The sequence below is a fragment of the Hylobates moloch genome, unplaced genomic scaffold (genome assembly GCF_009828535.3).
Source record: "Hylobates moloch isolate HMO894 unplaced genomic scaffold, HMol_V3 SCAFFOLD_3, whole genome shotgun sequence".
Lineage (NCBI taxonomy): Eukaryota > Metazoa > Chordata > Mammalia > Primates > Hylobatidae > Hylobates > Hylobates moloch.
In genome coordinates, this window is record NW_026652278.1 from 30,110,081 (window position 1) to 30,129,034 (window position 18,954).

Genomic DNA, 18,954 nt, shown 5'->3' on the forward strand with positions numbered 1-18,954 from the left:
GGGAGAGAGGGAGTCATCAGCAAGGGACAGAGGCCTAGAGGAGAGCAAAGTCTACATCTTGGTGCTTTCTTAGGGGGACAGAGGTGGGTACAGAAATTATGAGAACCCAAAGCATAAGATGTAAGTGATCTAATAAAGGCAAACCAGGTGCCACTGGGAGTTAGCAGGGAGAAGGAGGCTGTCAGTGGGGCGGGGGGTGGGGGGTGAGGGAAGGCTTCACGATGAAGGTGCCATTTGAATGGGTCTTAAGGATGGGAAGGATTTGGACATGTGGAAAGAAAGATGGAGGGAGGGTGCAGAGCATCTCAAGGGAAGAAATAAGAACAAAGGCATAGGCTGGGCACAGTGGCTCACGCCTGTAATCCCAGCACTTTGTGAGGCTAAGGTGGGCGGATCACGAGGTCAAGAGATCAAGGCCATCCTGGCCAACATGGTGAAACCCCGTCTCTACTAAAAATACAAAGCTTAGCTGGGCGTGGTGGAGCATGTCTATAATCCCAGCTACTCGGGAGGCTGAGGCAGGAGAATCGCTTGAACCCAGAAGGTGGAGGTTGCAGTGAGCCGAGATCACACCACTGCAACAGCCTGGTGACAGAGCAAGACTCCGTCTCAAAAAAAAAAAAAAAGGAACAAAGGCATAAAGTTGGGGAAGGGGCAGAGCATGTTCTATTTATTTATTCAGCAGATACTCACTGAATGCCTAGAGTGGCCAGAGAGCAAGACAGACAGTCCTGTCTTAATGGAGCTTCGAGTCTGGAAGTGGAGACAGAGATATAACAAGTGAACAAAGAGCCAAGTGGAGAGGCATGCAGTCCAGCCTGGCAAAAGCAAAAGACCTTGGCCAGAGGGCCCAGGAGTCCCATCAAGCCACGTTCCCTGAGCTCAGTACCTGGGAATACATTCTCTTGATCCTCTGTCCTTGACAGCCTTCAAATGTATCTTTCATCCTCTTCTGTCCCCAGTGTGTTTTCAAACCCCTGACCGTGTCCTGTATGTGGACCTTCTTCGGGAGACACAGTGGCAAGCCAGACAAGGCAGGAATGTACTGAAAGCATGGGCATTGGCTGTTCCAGTCCCCACCCTCATGCTGCCTGGGCAGCTGCAGTCCCCATCTCAGCTAGGATTGCAAGAGGAGGGGAAGATGGCAGGAGACTTGATTTAGCTCAGGACTTTGACTTTATCCTGCTGGCAATTGGGAATGAGAGACAAGTGCTTGGTGGCAAGGTCAGGAAGAGTGATGATATTTGGGGTTCACCCATGTGGAGAGGATGCTGAAGCTGCAGAAATGGGTAGGGCCATTGAGAAGAGGGGCTTGTGTGAGATGAGGAAGGACTAAGACTTTTAAAGTTTTGGAATGGGAAGAGGAGGCAACAAGGGAGAGAAAGGGTTAATCACAGAGGCAGAGTCCAGAGGCAGGCCAGGGAGGAGAGAATTCCTAGACAGGGGAAGGAGGACCAACAAACCTAGTGGAACTTCTGAGCAACCGAGCAGGGGGAGGACAGAGGGAAAGTCACCGGTTATTGCCAACTTCCCAGGGGAGGGGACTGCTCACCCAGGGAGGTAGTCCTGGCCAAGCAGACGGGTAGGTTTCTATACGATTCATATAAATCCCTGGGCACCTGCCCCAATTTGTGACGATGACACAAGAGAGACCTTCATCATCCCCATATGGGGAAGGGCACTGGGACCCAAAGACTACAATGGGAGCAGAGAAATCGTGTCCACACTAACATACTCCCATTTCCAAGGCTCTCATTGAAAATGAGGGAGTCCGGCCAGGCACAGTGACTCATGCCTGTAATCCCAGCATGTTGGGAGGCCAAGGCAGGCAGATCACTGGAGCCCAGAGTTCAAGACCAACCTGGGAAAGATGGCGAAACCCCATCTCTAAAAAAAAAAGAAGATGGCTGGATGCGGTGGCTCATGCCTATAATCCCAGCACTTTGGGAGGCTGAGGCGGGTGCATCACCTGAGGTCAGGTGATCGGGACCAGCCTGGCCAACATATAGTAAAACACTGTCTCTACTAAAAATACAAAATTAGCCAGGCATGGTGGCGCACACCTGTAATCCCAGCTACTTGGGAGGCTGACGCAGGAGAATTGCTTAAACCCAGGAGGCAGAGGTTGCAGTGAGCCAAGATCGCACCATTGCACTCCAGCCTGGGCAACAAAAGCAAAACTCTGTCTCAAAAAAACAAAAATAAAAAAGAAGAAGAAAATGAGGGAGTTCTCTGTTTGGGGCTCAGCTCTGCCCAGCCCTTTGCAGCCACATGAAATGACTTCTCCCTGCCTATGCTGACTGGCTCTGATGGAGGAGGCTGAGGCATGTGGGATGGGAAGAGGTCCCTGAGGGTCTAGAGGAGGCCAGTGGGAGGTGATCTGGTGGCAGCTGCCACGGCAGTGAGTTTTGTACAGGCATTTCTCCCCCCACTCATCTCACAGAGCTGTGCCATCTCGGAAGTGTACTGTCTTATCTCTTCTCACGGAAGTGTACAGGTGAGTGCTGTCTCCCTTTTGTGTCTGAATTCTTGCCTCCCTACAAATTTTTCTTGGTCCAAGATTCACTTCTTTTCTTCATTCACTTGTTCGTGTATTCCTTCATTCACACTTATTAACTGAGTATCTTTTATGTACTAGGCACACTGTGCTAAGCATTGGGCATATGGTAGTGAATAAAACAGATGAGGACTTTTAGCCTTTATGGTACCGTGGGAGCCCCTAGATATTAAATAACCCACCCACCTCAAAAAGTAATTACGATTGTATTCAGTGCTGGAAGGGGAAGTACATCCAGGGGGCTCTGAAAGCCTGTATCCTCCTGCAGGACTGGTCTCAGCAGAAGGTTCAGGAAGGCCTCTCTAAAGAAGGAACTGTAGGGGAGGGAAAACTTCGCCTTCACCCAATGAAAATTCACTGAAAATCACTGACAAAAAGCAGATCAACAGGAGAAAAGCATACATATTAATCTGATACCAGAGTTTTTAGGATGAAGACCCAAAGACACAGAGGAAATGGTCCATTTTTATGCTTAGGTTCAACAGAGTATGGAAACAACAACGCAGAAATAAGACTGGACAAAAAAGATCTGAGCTGATGTTACAGACTTGGGGGGAAAACTCAGTAAGGCTTCCGTTTAGGTTCTCCCGGGCCTCTCTGGGCAGCACTTCTTTCTCCCATGGGACAGGGGGAAGGGGATCTTGTGACCTGCAATCTCACGAGGCAGGTCAAATCATTTCTTTATGGCCAGTTTTCACACAGAAACGTTGGGGGTGGGGATTAGAGTAATTTTTCTTTTTTTTTTTTCTTGAGACAGAGTCTCTCTGTCACTCAGGCTGTACCGCAGTGGTGAGATCTCAGCTCACTGCAACCTCCGCCTCCCAGGTTCAAGTGATTCTCCTGCCTCAGCCTCTTGAGTAGCTGGGATTACAGGTGCCTGCCACCACGCCTGGCTAATTTTTGTATTTTTTAGTAGAGACGGGGTTTCGCCATGTTGGCCAGGCTGGTCTTGAACTCCTGACCTCAGGTGATCCACCCGCCTCGGCCTCCCAAAGTGCTGGGATTACAGGCGTGAACCACTACCAGCTGGGCCTAGAGTAATATTTTTAGGTTGTATGGTTTTAAGGCTGGCTTCAGGGAGAAAGGGGTTCTGGTTTCTATGACCCACCCTGGGGAAGAGGGAGTCTAGTTTCTATGGCTAACCTTGGAGGAAAATGAGGGGCCAGAGACAGGGGCACAGGTGAGGGTCAGAAAGAGTCCTTTGCTTCTGAGACCTTCATTTCAGGGTATTGTTTCTCTGAGCCCCAACACAATCATTACACTGAGACCTTAAGGATTCACAGGAATTTCTCTGCTGAGAATAGGGAAAGAAGTATTGCCGGAATGTGCAGAACCTGTGCAAAGGCCTGAGATGGGAAGGGGCTTGTCCTATTTGAGAAACTGAAAGCAAACTGGTCAGCTGGGGAGGAGGCATCAGGAGGAGAGTTACCCTGGTACCAGCTCTCACATGGTCATACAGGCCCTGTTAAGGATTTTGGACTTAAACCGTTGGAGGGAATTTAGTAGTAATTTAGTCAGATGTTCACTTTTAAAAGATTCCCCTGGCCACAGCCTGGGAGTGTCTTGATAGGGGCTCATGTGAATTGTAGAAGGCAGGCAAGAACTGATGGGGCGGCCGGGCGCGGTGGCTCACGCTTGTAATCCCAGCACTTTGGGAGGCCGAGGCGGGCGGATCACGAGGTCAGGAGATCGAGACCACGGTGAAACCCCGTCTCTACTAAAAATACAAAAAAATTAGCCGGGCGTGGTGGCGGGCGCCTGTAGTCCCAGCTACTTGGAGAGGCTGAGGCAGGAGAATGGCGTGAACCCGGGAGGCGGAGCTTGCAGTGAGCCAAGGTTGCGCCACTGCACTCCAGCCTGGGCGACAGAGCGAGACTCCGTCTCAAAAAAAAAAAAAAAGAACTGATGGGGCTTGGATTAGGGTGGAGATGGAGAAAAATGATAGATTAGAGGTATTTCAGAGTTAGAATGGACTCTGGATGTCTTGCTTAAAATCTCACACATAAACATTGTATTAGGCTAGGCTGGGAATGTAAAATAAAATACACTAGGCTGGGTGCGGTGGCTCATGCCTGTAATCCCAGCACTTTGGGAGGCTGAGGCAGGCGAGTCACCTGAGGTCATGAGTTTGAGACCAGCCTGGGCAACATGGTGAAACCCCATCTCTACTAAAAATATAAAAATCAGCTGGGGGTGGTGGTACACGCCTATAGTCCCAGCTACCTGGGTGGCTGAGGCAGGAGAATCGCTTGAACCTGGGGGGTGGAGGTTGCGGCGAGCTGTGATCGTGCCACTGCATTCCAGCCTGGGCAAGAGAGTGAAACTCCATCCCAAAAATAAATAAATAAATAAATAATAAAATACAGTAAAAATAAAAGTGTCAGTAGCTTAACACAATAAAGATGTATTTCTCACTCAAGCAAAACCTGATGTAGTTAAACAGGGAAGGGAGGTTGAAGAAGGGGGATCTGCCCCACACAGTCGCCTGGGGACCCAGCTGACACCGCCATCTTGTGATGCCACCATCAAGACACATGATATGGCTGGGTACAGTGGCTCACACCTATAACCCCAGCACTTTGGGGGGCCGAGGCAAGGGAGGATCCATCGAGGCCAGGAGTTGAGACCAGCCTGGGCAACATAGCAAGACTCTATCTCTACAAAAATTACAAAAAAAAAACAAAAACAAAAAACCCTAGCTGGGCGTGGTGGTGCACACCTGTAGTCCTAGCTACTTTGGAGGTTGAGACTTAATGATCTTTTGAGTCCAGGAGTTCAGGGTTACAGTGAGCTATGATTGTGCCACTGCACTCCAGTCTGGGGCAAGAACCTGTCTCTAAATAAACAAATAAAAATTTAAAAGACCCACAGTATTTCCCAGAAGCAGGTCCTGAGAAAAGGAAATGAGTGCACAGAGCTTATAAGGAAGTTGCTTCCAGGGAAGCCTGCAAGGAACAGAAGTGATACTGGAGAGGGAAGAAAGCCAACCGAGGGTAAAGCCGCCAGCCAGTTACCACCGTGGGCAACCAGAGCATGATCCCACTGGGGAGATCGAGGAGAGCACAACACAAGTAACCGCTCCCCAGGAATGAGTAGGTGGCATGTCTCCACCAATCTCTGGCTGTCACTGGCTAGGGCACTAGCTGGGCACCTCCAGGTTTCCTTGGGCCAAATGTAAACCCACTGCCAGAAAAAAAAAAGCCCTCAGGCAGACAGTCTGGGCTGTTTTTAGTGAGCAGCCTTTAGAAGATAGTGGTGAAAGGCTGGGTGTGATGGCTCAAGCCTCTAATTCCAGCACTTTGGGAGGCCAAGGCGGGCGGATCCCTTGAGGTCAAGAGTTCGAGACCAACCTGGCCCACATGGTGAAACACCATCTCTACTAAAAATACAAAAATTAGCCAGGCGTGGTGGCGGGCACCTGTTGTCCCAGATACTTGAAAGGCTGAGACAAGAGAATCACTTGAACCCAGGAAGCTGAGGTTGCAGTGAGCTGAGATCACACCACTGCACTCCAGCCTTGGCAACAGAGTGAGACTCCATATCAAAAAAAAAAAAGAAAGAAGATAGTGGTGAGGGCTGAGGGGAGTGGGCAGGGCACAGAGGTGTCTGTTACATCTGGCGTCCAGGGCCACCCTCAGGGAAGAATGGGAAGATGGTAAAGGATGAGGGTAGATTCTGCACCAGAACTCAACTCAGGCACAAGGCCCCAGCCTCCCTGGCACAGAGGCTGAGAATTATAAGGGAACACGTGAATGACTTGGTGAGTGCTACCATTTTGCCACAGCGTACACCCCCATAGGGTCTGGCTGATGAAGGAGAACGTAGCATTTTATCTTTCTTTCTTTTTTTTTTTTTTTTTGTTTGTTTGTTTGAGACGGAGTCTCGCTCTGTCGCCCAGGCTGGAGTGCAGTGGCGCAATCTCGGCTCACTACACACTCCGCCTCCCGGGTTCACGCCATTCTCCCGCCTCAGCCTCCTGAGTAGCTGGGACTACAGGCGCCCGCCACTGCGCCCAGCTAATTTTTTTGTATTTTTAGTAGAGACGGGGTTTCACCATGGTCTCGATCTCCTGACCTCGTGATCCGCCCACCTCGGCCTCCCAAAGTGCTAGGATTATAGGCGTGAGCCACCGCACCCGGCCTAGCATTTTATCTTTCTTAGGTAGAGACTTCATACCTCTGATAAGCCAGCCTACCAGCACCTGAGATGCCTTGGCAGCCACATTTGCTGTTGGCTCCTGCCTCCTCCACTGCCCCAATCTCTGGATGCACCCCACAATCACATTCTCCTACGCAAATTGGGCATTTTCCTAAAAGTACGGCACCCGCTGTCCCCAGGAGCCTCCTTTGCATGCTGCTTTTCATGACACCCCTAACTCCTCCAAACTAGAAGGCACTCACCAGCTGCGCCCTCTGGGTGCCTGGACAACAGCCCCTCAAGGCCAGGAAGCAGGAGGCGAGTGTACATCCCACAGTGGTGACCATGGCTGAGTTTGCCACCATGCTCCAAAATGTGTGTGACATCCTGCTTTTTATTTATTTAGTCGTGACCTGGGAGTTATAGGGAAGAGATGGAGAAGACACTAAGCACTGATAAATGCACCACCGAAGACCTCTACTGAAGTTAAACAGAACCATGGGTCCCCAAGAGTCCACCGCCTAATGTCCAGAACCTGTGAATATGTTACCTTCCATGGCAAAAGGGGCTTTGCAGATGTGATTAAATTATGGATTTTGAGATGAGGAAACGATCCTGGATTAGCCAGGTGGGTCCTGCATGTCCTTATAAGAGAGAGGTAGGGCCCGGCACGGTAGCTCACGCCTGTAATCCTAGCCCTTTGGGAGGCTGAGTGGGGAGGATCACCTGAGGTCAGGGGTTCAAGACCAGCCTGGCCAACATGGTGAAACCCTGTCTCTACTAAAAATACAAAAATTAGCCAGGTGTGGTGACGCATGCCTGTAGTCCCGGCTCCTCGTGAGGCTGAGGCAGGAGAATCACTTGAACCCAGGAGTCGGAGGTTGCAGTGAGCTGAGATCACACCACTGCACTCCAGCCTGGGTGACAGAGTGACTCCGTCTCAAAAAAAAAAAAAAAAAAAGAGAGGTAGGAGGAGGGCGAGAGTCAGAGAAGGAGCTGTGATGAGGGAAGCAGAGGTTGGAGGAATGCGATGTCACAAGCCAGGGAATGTGAGTGTCCTCTACACAGTAGAGAATACGAGGAAATGGATTCTCTTCTAGAGGTTCCAGAAGGAACAGCCTGCCAGCCACTTGATGTTAGCCAGCCAAGATCCATTATAGGCTCCTGACCTCAGAACTACAAGAAAAAAAATTCACGTTGTTTTAAGCCACTGTATTTGTGGACATTTGTAACAGCAGTAATAGAAAACTAATACAGATTTTGAAAATGCACTACTGAAGCTCAGGTGCGGAGATGATCACTATTATTATTACAGTGTTGTAAAGATGGTTCACGACCACTCCTTGTGTGCCTGGCGCACTGCGAAACTCTTGACCTGCACAGCTGATTGAATCCTCACAACCACCTGGGAGGCAGGCGCTATCATTCTCTCCATTTCACCGATGAGAACGCTGCAGTGCCCAGAGGTTAGATGACTTGCCCAAGGTTCCTGGCTAGTGTGTGGCCGGGCTGAGACTCGAACCCAGATCACTGGTTGGGTTGCTCTTAGCTCTGTGACATGGCTTTTTTTTTTGAGAGGGAGTCTCGCTCTGTCGCCCAGGCTGGAGTGCAGTGGCGTGATCTCGGCTCACTGCAACCTCCACTTCCTGGGTTCAAGTGATTCTCCTGCCTCAGCCTCCAGAGTAGCTGGAATTACAGGTACGCACCACCACGCCTGGCTAATTTTTTTTTTTTTTTTTTTTTTGTATTTTTAGTAGAGACGGGGCTTCACGATGTTGGTCAGGCTGGTCTTGAACTCCTGACCTCAAATGATCTGCCCGTTTCAGCCTCCCAAAGTGCTGGGATTACAGGTGTGAGCCACTGCACCCGGCCAGCTTCTTGGTAAGAGAAAAACTTGACCATTGAGTGGAAGAAACAAGGAGCGAGCAGGTGGGGCCTGGATGTGGCTTTGGATGGGCAGTGAGGCACGACCGTGTTCTAGGAGAGCAGCAGCATGAGGGAAGGGTGGTGCCCGGGAGCCCAGGGGTGTCCCTGTGTCCAACAGCTTGGGCCACAGTAACGAAACATACCACAGACAATAAACATTTATTTCTCACAGTTCAGGAGGCTGGAAGTCTGAGATGAGTGTACCTGAGGCTGGGTTCTGTCTTCTCACTGTATCCTTGCGGAGTGGAGGTCCAGGGTCCAGGGTCCCTTCTATAAGGGCACCTATCCCGTTCACGAGGGCTCCACCCTCATGGCCTAATCACCTCCCACAGGAGGTGTATCCATGATGGTGTAGATATACAACATTGGGCCACAGGGAGGGAACTAGGAGACATCCATAGGATGCCTGGTGAAAAAAACAAAAAGATTACTATTTCTTTATCTTATATAATTATGATAGGAAAAAATGAAATATAAAGTATTAGGAGATTTGTGTAAAACATCCAAATAAAACCTCCTAAACTTCTCAAAATGAGAAATGAGCTTGCTTTTGTGAGCACTTTTTAGTATCAGGTGTTTTTTTTGCATGAAATGACCACAGGCAATTCCTATTCGAGGCTCTTTATTTTATTTGTTTATTATTTATTTATTTGTTTATTTATTTATTTATTTATTTATATTTCTGAGACAGAGTCTTGCTCTGTCACCCAGGCTGGAGTGTAGTGGCATGATCGTGGCTCACTGCAACCTCCGTCTCCTGGGTTCAAGTGATTTCTCCTGCCTCAGCCTCCCAAGTAGCTGGGATTACAGGTGCCCGCCACCACACCCAGCTAATTTTTGTATTTTTAGTACAGATGGCGTTTCACCATGTTGGCCAGGCTGATCTCGAACTCCTGACCTCAGGTGATCCTCCTGCCTCGGCCTCCCAAAGTATTGGGATTACAGGTGTGAGCCACTGCACCCAGTCATTTTTGTATTTTTAGTAGAGATGGGGTTTCACCATGTTGGCCAGGCTGGTCTGGAACTCCTGAGCTCAAGTGATCCTCCCATCTCGGTGTCCCAATGTGCCAGGATTTCAGGCATGAGCCACCACTCCCAGCTCATCAGGTCTTTTTTTTTTTTTTTTTTTTAATATAGGAGTCTCACTCTGTCACCTAGGCTGGAGTGCAATGGTGCGATCTCGGCTCACTGCAACCTCTGTCTCCTGGATTCAAGCGATTCTCCTGCCTCAGACTCCCGAGTAGCTAAGACTACAAGCGTGCGCTACCATGCCTGGCTAAGTTTTTGTATTTTTAGTAGAGACAGGGTTTCACCGTGTTAGCCAAGATGGTCTTGATCTCCTGACCTTGTGCTCTGCCCACCTCGGCCTCCCAAAGTGCTGGGATTATGGGTGTGAGCCACCACACCCGCCCTCATGAAGGCTCTTTAATGATGATTTCTTCAAATGTTGGATAAACACCACCCACAAAAAAACTTACCCCAAGTAGGTGATAATTTTTTTTTGAGACCAGGAAAAAATACAAAAATTAGCCGGGCATGGTGATGCACACCTATAGTCCCAGCTTCTCAGGAGCCTGAAGTGGGAGGATGGCTTGAGTCTGGGAGGTAGAGGTTATAGTGAGCTGAGATCATGCCACTGCACAGCAGGTTGGGTGACAGAGTGAGACCTTGTCTCAAAAAAAAAGAATTAACCCTCACTCTTCACTCTCAATGACAACTGTAACACATTTTTTTTTTTCGGGCATAGAGACTGGGTCTCTCTATGTCGCCCAGGCTGGTCTTAAACTCCTGGGCTCAAGCAATCCTCCCTCCTTGGCCTCCCAAAGTGGTGTTGGGATTACAGCCGTGAGCCACACTGCCCACCTGCAACCAAAATTCTTATGATAATGAGAATGATTGATTGAGAATCTAATCAAACTGTCTTATATTGAGTATTTTTTTATTATTATTATTATTATTATTATTATTATTATTATTATTTAGAGACAGGATCTTGTTCTGTCATCCAGACTGGAATGCAGTGTTGTGATCATGGCTCACCACAGCCTCAAACTCCTGAGTTCAAGCGATCCTCCCACCTTGGCCTCCCAAAAGTGCTGGGATTACGGGTGTGAGCCACTGTGCCCAGCCTCAAGTATTTTAAAATAACACTGCACTTAGAATTTGCAGAATGTGTACATGTGGTTAGAGCAGGCCGTATGGGCACTACTAGAAAGGCACGTTATCTACAGACAGGGAGCTATGTGCAATATACAAGACAGAATTCCAGGTGGCCCCCTGAAACCACCCCTCCTGGTTTCCTAGACCACCCCAAGCCCACCCCAGCTCTGGCATCAGCTCACACCTGCTGTTGACCATGCAGGCAAACACTGCAGGAGACGAGCAGGGTAGGTCACCTCCATCACTGAACCTCCCTCATCCTGCCATCCACCTATGGTGTTCCCTGGGGAGCCTCTGCAAGGGTCTTCCAGAGGCTACCAGCCTGGGGGCTCCAATTGCCCGAAGCCCAGCCTGACAGCGAGGGGAGCAACATCCTTCCCCACTGGATCCTACTGGTGACACTCCAGCATCCCCACCCAGACCAGCAGAACAGGAGCCTGATTCGCCCAGAAGAGAAAGGCCAAAAAGCATTTCCTGACCCCTCCTCCACCCCCCACTCCCACCCCCAAGAGAGGGCTAGCCTGGGCTCCAGTCCCACTCCTCCACCTACAAACTGGGTAACTCTCAGCTGATAACTTAACCTCTCCAAGCCTCAGTCCCCATCTCTGTAAAATGGGGATGGTAGTACCTGTTCCACAGGATTGTACGAAGGTTACACAGGCAATGCATGTGCCTGCCATAGGGCTCCACCCAGGGCAAGCCTGGGTCAATGCTGGTTCTGGACAGTGATACAGAGACCCTCAGACACAAAGACCACTAACGTGATCACACACACACACACACACACACACACACACACACAGATACACAGATGCAGAGGCCCAAAGGCACAGTGAGCTCACATGTGGGCACACAAATGGGGAGGCACAGATCTGTGGGCCCCATGGAGATGTCCTGGCCAGGCTCTGTCTCAGCCCCAGACCCCACCCCTTTCCCCAGACAGGAGCCCCCCAGCTGGAGCTGGATCTGACCTGCCCTTGGGAGGTCAGGGAGAGCCCTGGGCGTCAGAGCGAGCATGCTCAGCTCCTCCTCTTTGATGTGTCTGTGGAGGGGGGCTGGCCAGGTTTCTGCAGGCACTCTGGAGGCCCAAACTCCAGGCATGAAACCCCATCACCCCACCCATTTAATTTTTTCACCCCCTTGCTGTCAGCGTGTAGACCCTTTTATTTTTTGATTGGGGAAGTAGAGGTCGGACGTGGAGCCAGGAAAGGGTTTACCATCCACAGCCCACAAACACACAGGCACACCCACAGAGACACAGGCAGGCTGACACAAGGACCCCTGCAGCACACTCACAGGCCACAGCCCCTGCCCAGGCAACTCGTCAAATTCAAGTCCTCTGCCAGCAAATCCAGGATGTTTCATTCTACGCCATGTCCACATTAGCACCATCCCCCCCACCACCACTGCCATCCCCTCTGTGGCCAGTATCCCCACGACCACCAGCAGCACCCTCACTGCAGCCACCACCACCGCAGCACCACACTGTCATCAGGGAACTGATGGAGGAGCCCTCTGGGATTCTGATACAGCATGGAGGAGACCCCCAGTGGGAAGGCCAGAAGGAGGGCGATGAGCTTCCTAGGAGCCCAGAAGACAAGGTCCAGGAGCTCAGGCCCCTGCAGCAGCCCTGGACTCTCCAAACTCCAGCCCTGCTGGAGACAATGCCTTCCCAGCCTGTGTCTGAGCCTTCTCTCCCTCCTTTCCCTGCCTCCCTCCCACACTCACAGAAAGCTGGTCTCTAGCAGGTGCTAGCGCCGGAGGTGGAGGCGGCTGCAGAGACAGAGAAGCCCAGGAGGGAGGGGCACAGCCCTGGCTGGACCCACAGGATTGGTCAATCTGCACCCTCTCAGCCAGCACCTGACTAAAGATTCCTCAAAGCGACAGTGACCTCAGCCTCTGCTCTGAGCTCTGCTGGTCCCAGCCAGGAGAGCGCGAGTCATGAGGTGGTCACCCAGTGGGCAGGGTGGGCAGCAGGGGCCCTCTTGGAGGCAGCAGTGAGTTGGGAAGAGGAGGCCAGGCCCCGCAGGGGGCACGATGGACAAGTTCCGGATGATCTTCCAGTTCCTGCAGTCCAACCAGGAGTCCTTCATGAATGGCATCTGTGGCATCATGGCCCTGGCCAGTGCCCAGATGTACTCGGCCTTCGACTTCAACTGCCCCTGCCTGCCGGGCTACAATGCGGCCTACAGTGCAGGCATCCTGCTGGCGCCACCCCTGGTGCTCTTCCTGCTTGGCCTGGTCATGAACAACAACGTGTCCATGCTGGCCGAAGAGTGGAAGCGGCCGCCGGGCCACCGGGCCAAGGACCCCGCTGTGTTGCGCTACATGTTCTGCTCCATGGCCCAGCGCGCCCTCATCGCGCCCGTCGTCTGGGTGGCCGTCACACTACTCGATGGCAAATGCTTCCTCTGTGCCTTCTGCACTGCTGTGCCCGTGACCACACTGGGCAACGGCAGCCTGGCACCCAGCCTACCTGCCCCTGAGCTCGCCCGCCTGCTGGCCCGGGTGCCCTGCCCTGAGATCTACGATGGGGACTGGCTGCTGGCCCGAGAGGTGGCCGTGCGCTACCTCCGCTGCATCTCCCAGGTGAGGCGGCCGCATGGCCTCACGCTGGGTCTCCCTGGCAGATCAAGGTCCCTCTGGGAGGGCCCTATCCCCCTACCTCTCAAAATGGGGCCTCTGCTCAGGTGGAGCTCCGAGGTGTTGGGGGGCATCTTCCCAACTGAGGCTGAAGGCAGAGCCACGCGTCTGCCCTCAGCCCAGGGCCATCCGGAGAACGTGCGTTGGCTCCCTCTGTCCAGAGGCTTCTGGTGAGTGGGCCTGACCCCTGTCCTGAGGTCCCCAGAGTGGACCTGCATCCCCATCCTGATCTCTGAGCTTGGAAGCTGGAGGAATTTGCATGCCTTCCCTCTTCCGGGCCTCGGCAGTGGTGAGGCCAGTGGGTGGCTAGGCCATTTGGGTACATTTCCCTGGCAAATGCCCCCATCTGGTGCTTCCCTGCTGGGGAGTGGGGGCTGAGGACCAGGGTGTCCTGGAAGGGGGTGCATGGGTGAGAGAGAGGCCCTGTTGGGATGTGATGGAAAGGCAGTTTGGAGAGACCACTGACGGGTCAGCCAGAGTGAGGGTCCTCCCCAGCCCTACTCCCACATCCTCTGCCCCTCCATGCTCACCCATCCAAGCCTCTCAGGCCTTCTCCAACCCAGTCAGTGCCATGTGGGGAGGACCACCCAGGCAGCCTGCCCTCACAGCTGGCAGACCAGGTGCTGTCAGGGCAAGGGGCTGGGGCCAGCCTGCCCCGCAAGGGCTGGAGAAGCACGCACGCTCTGCCCTGGCAAGTCCAGACACCCCTGGCTTCCCACCCTAGCAGGGGCCTCTCTCCTGGGAGGCCTCTATCACCACCCAGATGGCCCTGGTGAATGTCATGCTCTGAGCATCCCGACTGAACTCTACTTCCCTCTCCTCCCTAACCTGTGCCTCCTCTCCTGTGGGCACTCATCCCATCATCCCCGGCCTCAGAGCCTTGGCAGCTGTCATTCCACCTGACCTTTAAGCCACCACATCATAAGCTGAGTGGGCCCCAGAGGCCACAGGCTGCCTGGCCTATACACGTTTCATTTGGCCTTCAGAGACTGAATTCTAGATTCAACTTTAGAATTTGTTGGCATCTTCTAAAAACCAGAATGGGCCGGGTACGATGTGGCTCATGTCTGTAATCCCAGCACTTTGGGAGGCCAAGGCAAGAAGATTGCTAGAGCCCAGGAGTTCAAGATCAGCCTGGGGAATATAGTGAGACCCTGTCTCAAAAAAAAAAAAAAAGAAAAGAAAAGAAAAAAAGTAGCCAGGCTTGGTGGCACACGCCTATAGTCTTAGCTACTCAGGAAGCTGAAGTGGGAGGATTGCTTGAGCCTGGGAGGTCAAGGCTGCAGTGAACTGTAATTGTGCCACTGCACTCCGGCCTGGGTAACACAGCAAGACCTGTCTCAAAACAAAAAAGTAAATAAAATTAAAATAAAAATCAGAATTTTTCACATAAAAATCAGATTTCCAAGTTGGAAATCCAGAAGATCCAGCCCCACCGGGCCCGCATGTACTCCTAGAACAGCCTGGGGTGCCCCCAGCCTGTGCACATGCTCAGTGTCTCCCCACCCTGTGTGCTCTGTCACGACCTGCCTGGCCCCATGATAGGCACCTGGGCTTGCCCTCAACCCCAGTCCTGATCTGCCCAAATGCTTCTCTGTGCGGCTGGGGCATAACCCTGAAGCATGGGCCAGGGGAGCATCCTGCCCCGTGCCCTGCAGTGAGCTGACAGAGCAGAGCTGGAACCAAGCACAGGGTGCTCTTCAGCGCAGAGTTTGAGTTCTTGCCTGATTCGCCTCCATGACCCCTGAAGGCCCAGCTCAGAAGCGACACAGAGGAGGTGCTCACTTGGCACTGGTGACGATACCAGGAGCCAAAGGAGAGGTTCAGGACTCAGAGGAAAATGGGCCACTATGGCCTGGGGAGATCAAGGAAGGCTTCCTGAAAGAAGAGGCACAGTAAGTAAGTGAGGGCCTATTGGCACGACAGTAATGGTTAATAGTCACTGAGCACTGGGTACCAGGAACTGCACTACGCTTATCACATTCAGTCCTCACAACAACACTCTGAGATAGGTGCTACCACCAGCTGCTTTATAGGTGTGGAAACTGACGCACGGAGAAGTTGAGTGCTTTGCTCCTAGTCAACTAGTAAGTAGTGGAGACAGCATTCAAACCCAAGCAGCCTAACTCCAGGGTCTGCCCACTTAACTTCTGGGCCCTGGGTGCCCCACCAGCATGGTGGGTGCTTTACCCACATGATCTTCTTTCCATGAGGTGCACCTATCTCCATTATTTCAATTTCTATGCCCATTTTACAGATGAGGAAACGGAGGCCAAGAGGCAAGCTCACTTGCCCAATTTGTGCTCTTTGCGCTAGAGGCACTGGCATAGAGAGTGCTTTGGGAGTCTGAACAGGCTCAGAGGGCCAAGGACAGTGCCCCGTGACTCTCTCTCGTCTCCCCACAGGCGTTGGGCTGGTCCTTCGTGCTGCTGACCACACTGCTGGCATTCGTGGTGCGCTCTGTGCGGCCCTGCTTCACGCAGGCCGCCTTCCTCAAGAGCAAGTACTGGTCCCACTATATCGACATCGAGCGCAAGCTCTTCGACGAGACGTGCACAGAGCACGCCAAGGCCTTTGCCAAGGTCTGCATCCAGCAGTTCTTCGAGGCCATGAACCATGACCTGGAGCTGGGTCACACCCATGGGACACTGGCCACGGCCCCTGCTTCCGCAGCTGCCCCCACGACCCCCGATGGTGCAGAGGAGGAAAGGGAGAAGCTGCGTGGCATCACGGATCAAGGCACCATGAACAAGCTGCTCACAAGCTGGCACAAATGCAAACCGCCTCTGCGGCTGGGCCAGGAGGAGCCACCGCTGATGGGCAATGGCTGGGCTGGGGGCAGGCCCCGGCCTCCGCGTAAGGAGGTGGCCACTTACTTCAGCAAAGTGTGAGGCGTGGCCAGCTGAAGAGGCAGGAACGGGGATCCGAGCCCACAGCCCCTCCAACTCCCAAACCAGGTGGAACAAGGAAGGGTTTCAGTGCTGGGCAGTACTCCTCTAGGCAGATCCACACTCCCTAGCACTCGCCTGCCCACTGGAGGCAGGAAATTTGGAGCTGGAAGGGGATCTGATGCCTTCAGGTGTGACACTGCCCTGGATGGCCCTAGGGCAGTGGGCCCATGAGCAGTATTAGTCTAAAGGGGTCAGAACTGTCATGGCAGGTACAGGGACTGATGGCTCCCCTCTGCCCAGCCCTTCCCAGGCTGATGTTCACCGTCTTCTCCCAGGTTCAACAGACATCCCTGCCCCAGGGTCCATTCTCATCTGTGACTTTTCAGTACCTCTCTTGCTTTATGCTCAGGGCTCGGGGAGTGGGAATCATCCAGGTGTCTCATGAAGTGGGAGCCCTCTGATTTGGGCAAGCGTGTCCTAGGTGAGACTGGGTGGGCTGGGGCAGGTCCATAAGGACATGACACACAGCCTACCTGGTGTGACACACCTGGGGTGACAGGCAATGAGACAAGATGTCAGAAGCTAGGTTCACATGGAAGAGGCCAGAGTGTGTGGTCACCATGGGGGTCACGTGACAATTGTCCAGGTGGACTGCGTGTTTATTTAGTACCAACCAAGCACAAAAGTCCTCCTGTAGAGGGGTCTTTGAAAACCACCTTAATACCCCCCTCACATCCAGGTCTCAGGGGGAAATCAGACCATCCCCAAGGCTTGAGAAGTTAGACACAGAAGCTGAAGTCTCTCCATTTTTCTCAAAGACCCCACCTCTTGGGGATGGAGTTCTAAGAGGCTAAGAGGAGCTCCGAGGCTATAGCCCGGATGGGATGAGGGTGGAAGAGAGCAGCGTAAAGGGAAAGCAGCTCAGATTCCAGAGTGAGACAGAACTGGGTCAAATGGTGTCTCTACCACTCACAAACCCTGTCCCTGGACCAGCTGCATCACTGCCTGTGCCTTCGTTTCTTCACCTATACAATGAGGATGAGGCACCCCCTGCCCGCCATCATGGGGTTGCTCTGTGTAAACGCACATGGCACAGGGTAGGCACCCAGCACAGGGTGGCTAATGTATTTGTTGATTTCTGAACCTAAGGACTTCCTTCCTCCTCCCCTGGGCAGGGATGAGACAGCAACACAAACACTCGAGCTTCCATCTTGTTGAGGAGGAAACAGAGGTACAGATAGGTTTCTCAGCACCGCCCTCAGCTCTGAGACGTAAGTCCCAAGCATCTAAGAATTCATTTTGATCTTGGCATGATTCCATCCTTTTTTATCCATCCTTCCCTCTATTCCCACTTCTGGGGTCCAGTTTCCCTCCTCTTAATTATTTGGGAGGAGTTGCTCAGATCTTTGTGGGCCAAGGTGGGCTGGGAGGGCTTTTCCAGGAGGTAGGAGTTGGTATGGGCTCTGAAGCTGGGGAGGATTAGAATGAGCAAAAAATAAGGTGTATGTTGGTGGGCAGTGGTGCTTCCAGTGGGAAGAGAAGGCCCGGAGGTATCAGGAGGTACAAATGTGAAGGAGAGCAAAGCTTTGGGTCAGGCACACCTGAGTTCAAATACCAGCACTGCAGGACTTGTGGCAAGTCACCCAGCCACTCTAAGCCTCAGTGTGTCTGTCTATAAAGTGGATATTAGAAGACCTGCTTGGCCAGGCACAGTGGCTCATGCCTGTAATCCCAGCACTTGGGAGGCCAAGGAGGGAGGATCGCTTGAGCCTGGGAGTTGGAGACCAGCCTGGGCAACATAGCAAGACTCTGTCTCTATAAAGTAATAATAATAATAATAATAATAATAATAATAATAAGAAGAAGAAGAAGAAGAAGAAGAAGAAGAAGAAAAAGATTTATAATTTTTTTAAATGAAAAAAATATTTTTTAAAAAAGACCTGATTTTCAGGATTGTGGTGAAGATAGAGGAAGATAACTTTTAGGGAAGGATCTGGGACTGTGTTTAGCACATGCTGGGATCTGAAACAAACAAATAAACAAACAAGCAAACCTTGGTACCTTTTCTTTCCTTCCTACATATGGTCAAGCCCAGCTTAGGGAGGCCAGCAGGTCACTCGGCAGCTCCACCATGGCGGAACCACGAGCACTGCAGAGCTGACAGGTGTCGGGGGTCCTCTCCCTCCACCAGCACTGCAGAGCTGACAGATGTCGGGGGTCCTCTCCCTCCATGCTAAGGGTCATCTAGCCTGTCCGTAGACTCTCCTCTGCAGCATTCCTAACCCGTGACGTTTCAGCCCGCATCTTGACCACTTTTAGATACAGGCTGGGCAGCTCTGATTATTACACAGGGCTTCCTTCAGAAACCTGCCTCCTTGTAACTTTAACCCACCAGTTGGAGCTCTGCCTGCAGGCCCCGGAGAATGCCTAGGCTCCTGAATTCAATCCTCAGCCCTCCAGGGATCCGAAGCAGGTCCCAGGGAGTTAGCTGACTATGGGTCAAAGAGCCAGCATTGGGGATGGTTTGTCCAGTCAATGGACAACTCTGAGGGAGAAGGGCCAGAAGAGGGTGGGGCCCTGGCCCTGGGCATCCTGCAGGGCTCAGCGCGGGTCTGACGACACCCTGCCCTGACCCTCGCG

At 52.2% G+C, this 18,954-nt stretch overlaps 1 protein-coding gene across 1 annotated transcript; it reads left to right on the plus strand.

Annotated features, from left to right (window-relative positions):
- The first annotated feature begins 12,817 nt into the window (after positions 1–12,817).
- CALHM1 (calcium homeostasis modulator 1) lies at positions 12,818–16,314 on the plus strand. Its single transcript, XM_032178593.1, has 2 exons — positions 12,818–13,369; positions 15,829–16,314. The coding sequence occupies exons 1-2, from the start codon at positions 12,818–12,820 to the stop codon at positions 16,312–16,314; spliced, it is 1,038 nt and encodes a 345-aa protein (XP_032034484.1).
- The last annotated feature ends 2,640 nt before the right edge of the window (positions 16,315–18,954 follow it).

Excerpts from the sequence above, each read along its gene's own strand:
- CALHM1 (XM_032178593.1), top strand. The coding sequence starts at position 12,818 with ATGGACAAGTTCCGGATGATCTTCCAGTTCCTGCAGTCCAACCAGGAG. Across the intron at positions 13,370-15,828 it reads ACCTCCGCTGCATCTCCCAG|GCGTTGGGCTGGTCCTTCGT; the intron begins GTGAGGCGGCCG and ends GTCTCCCCACAG.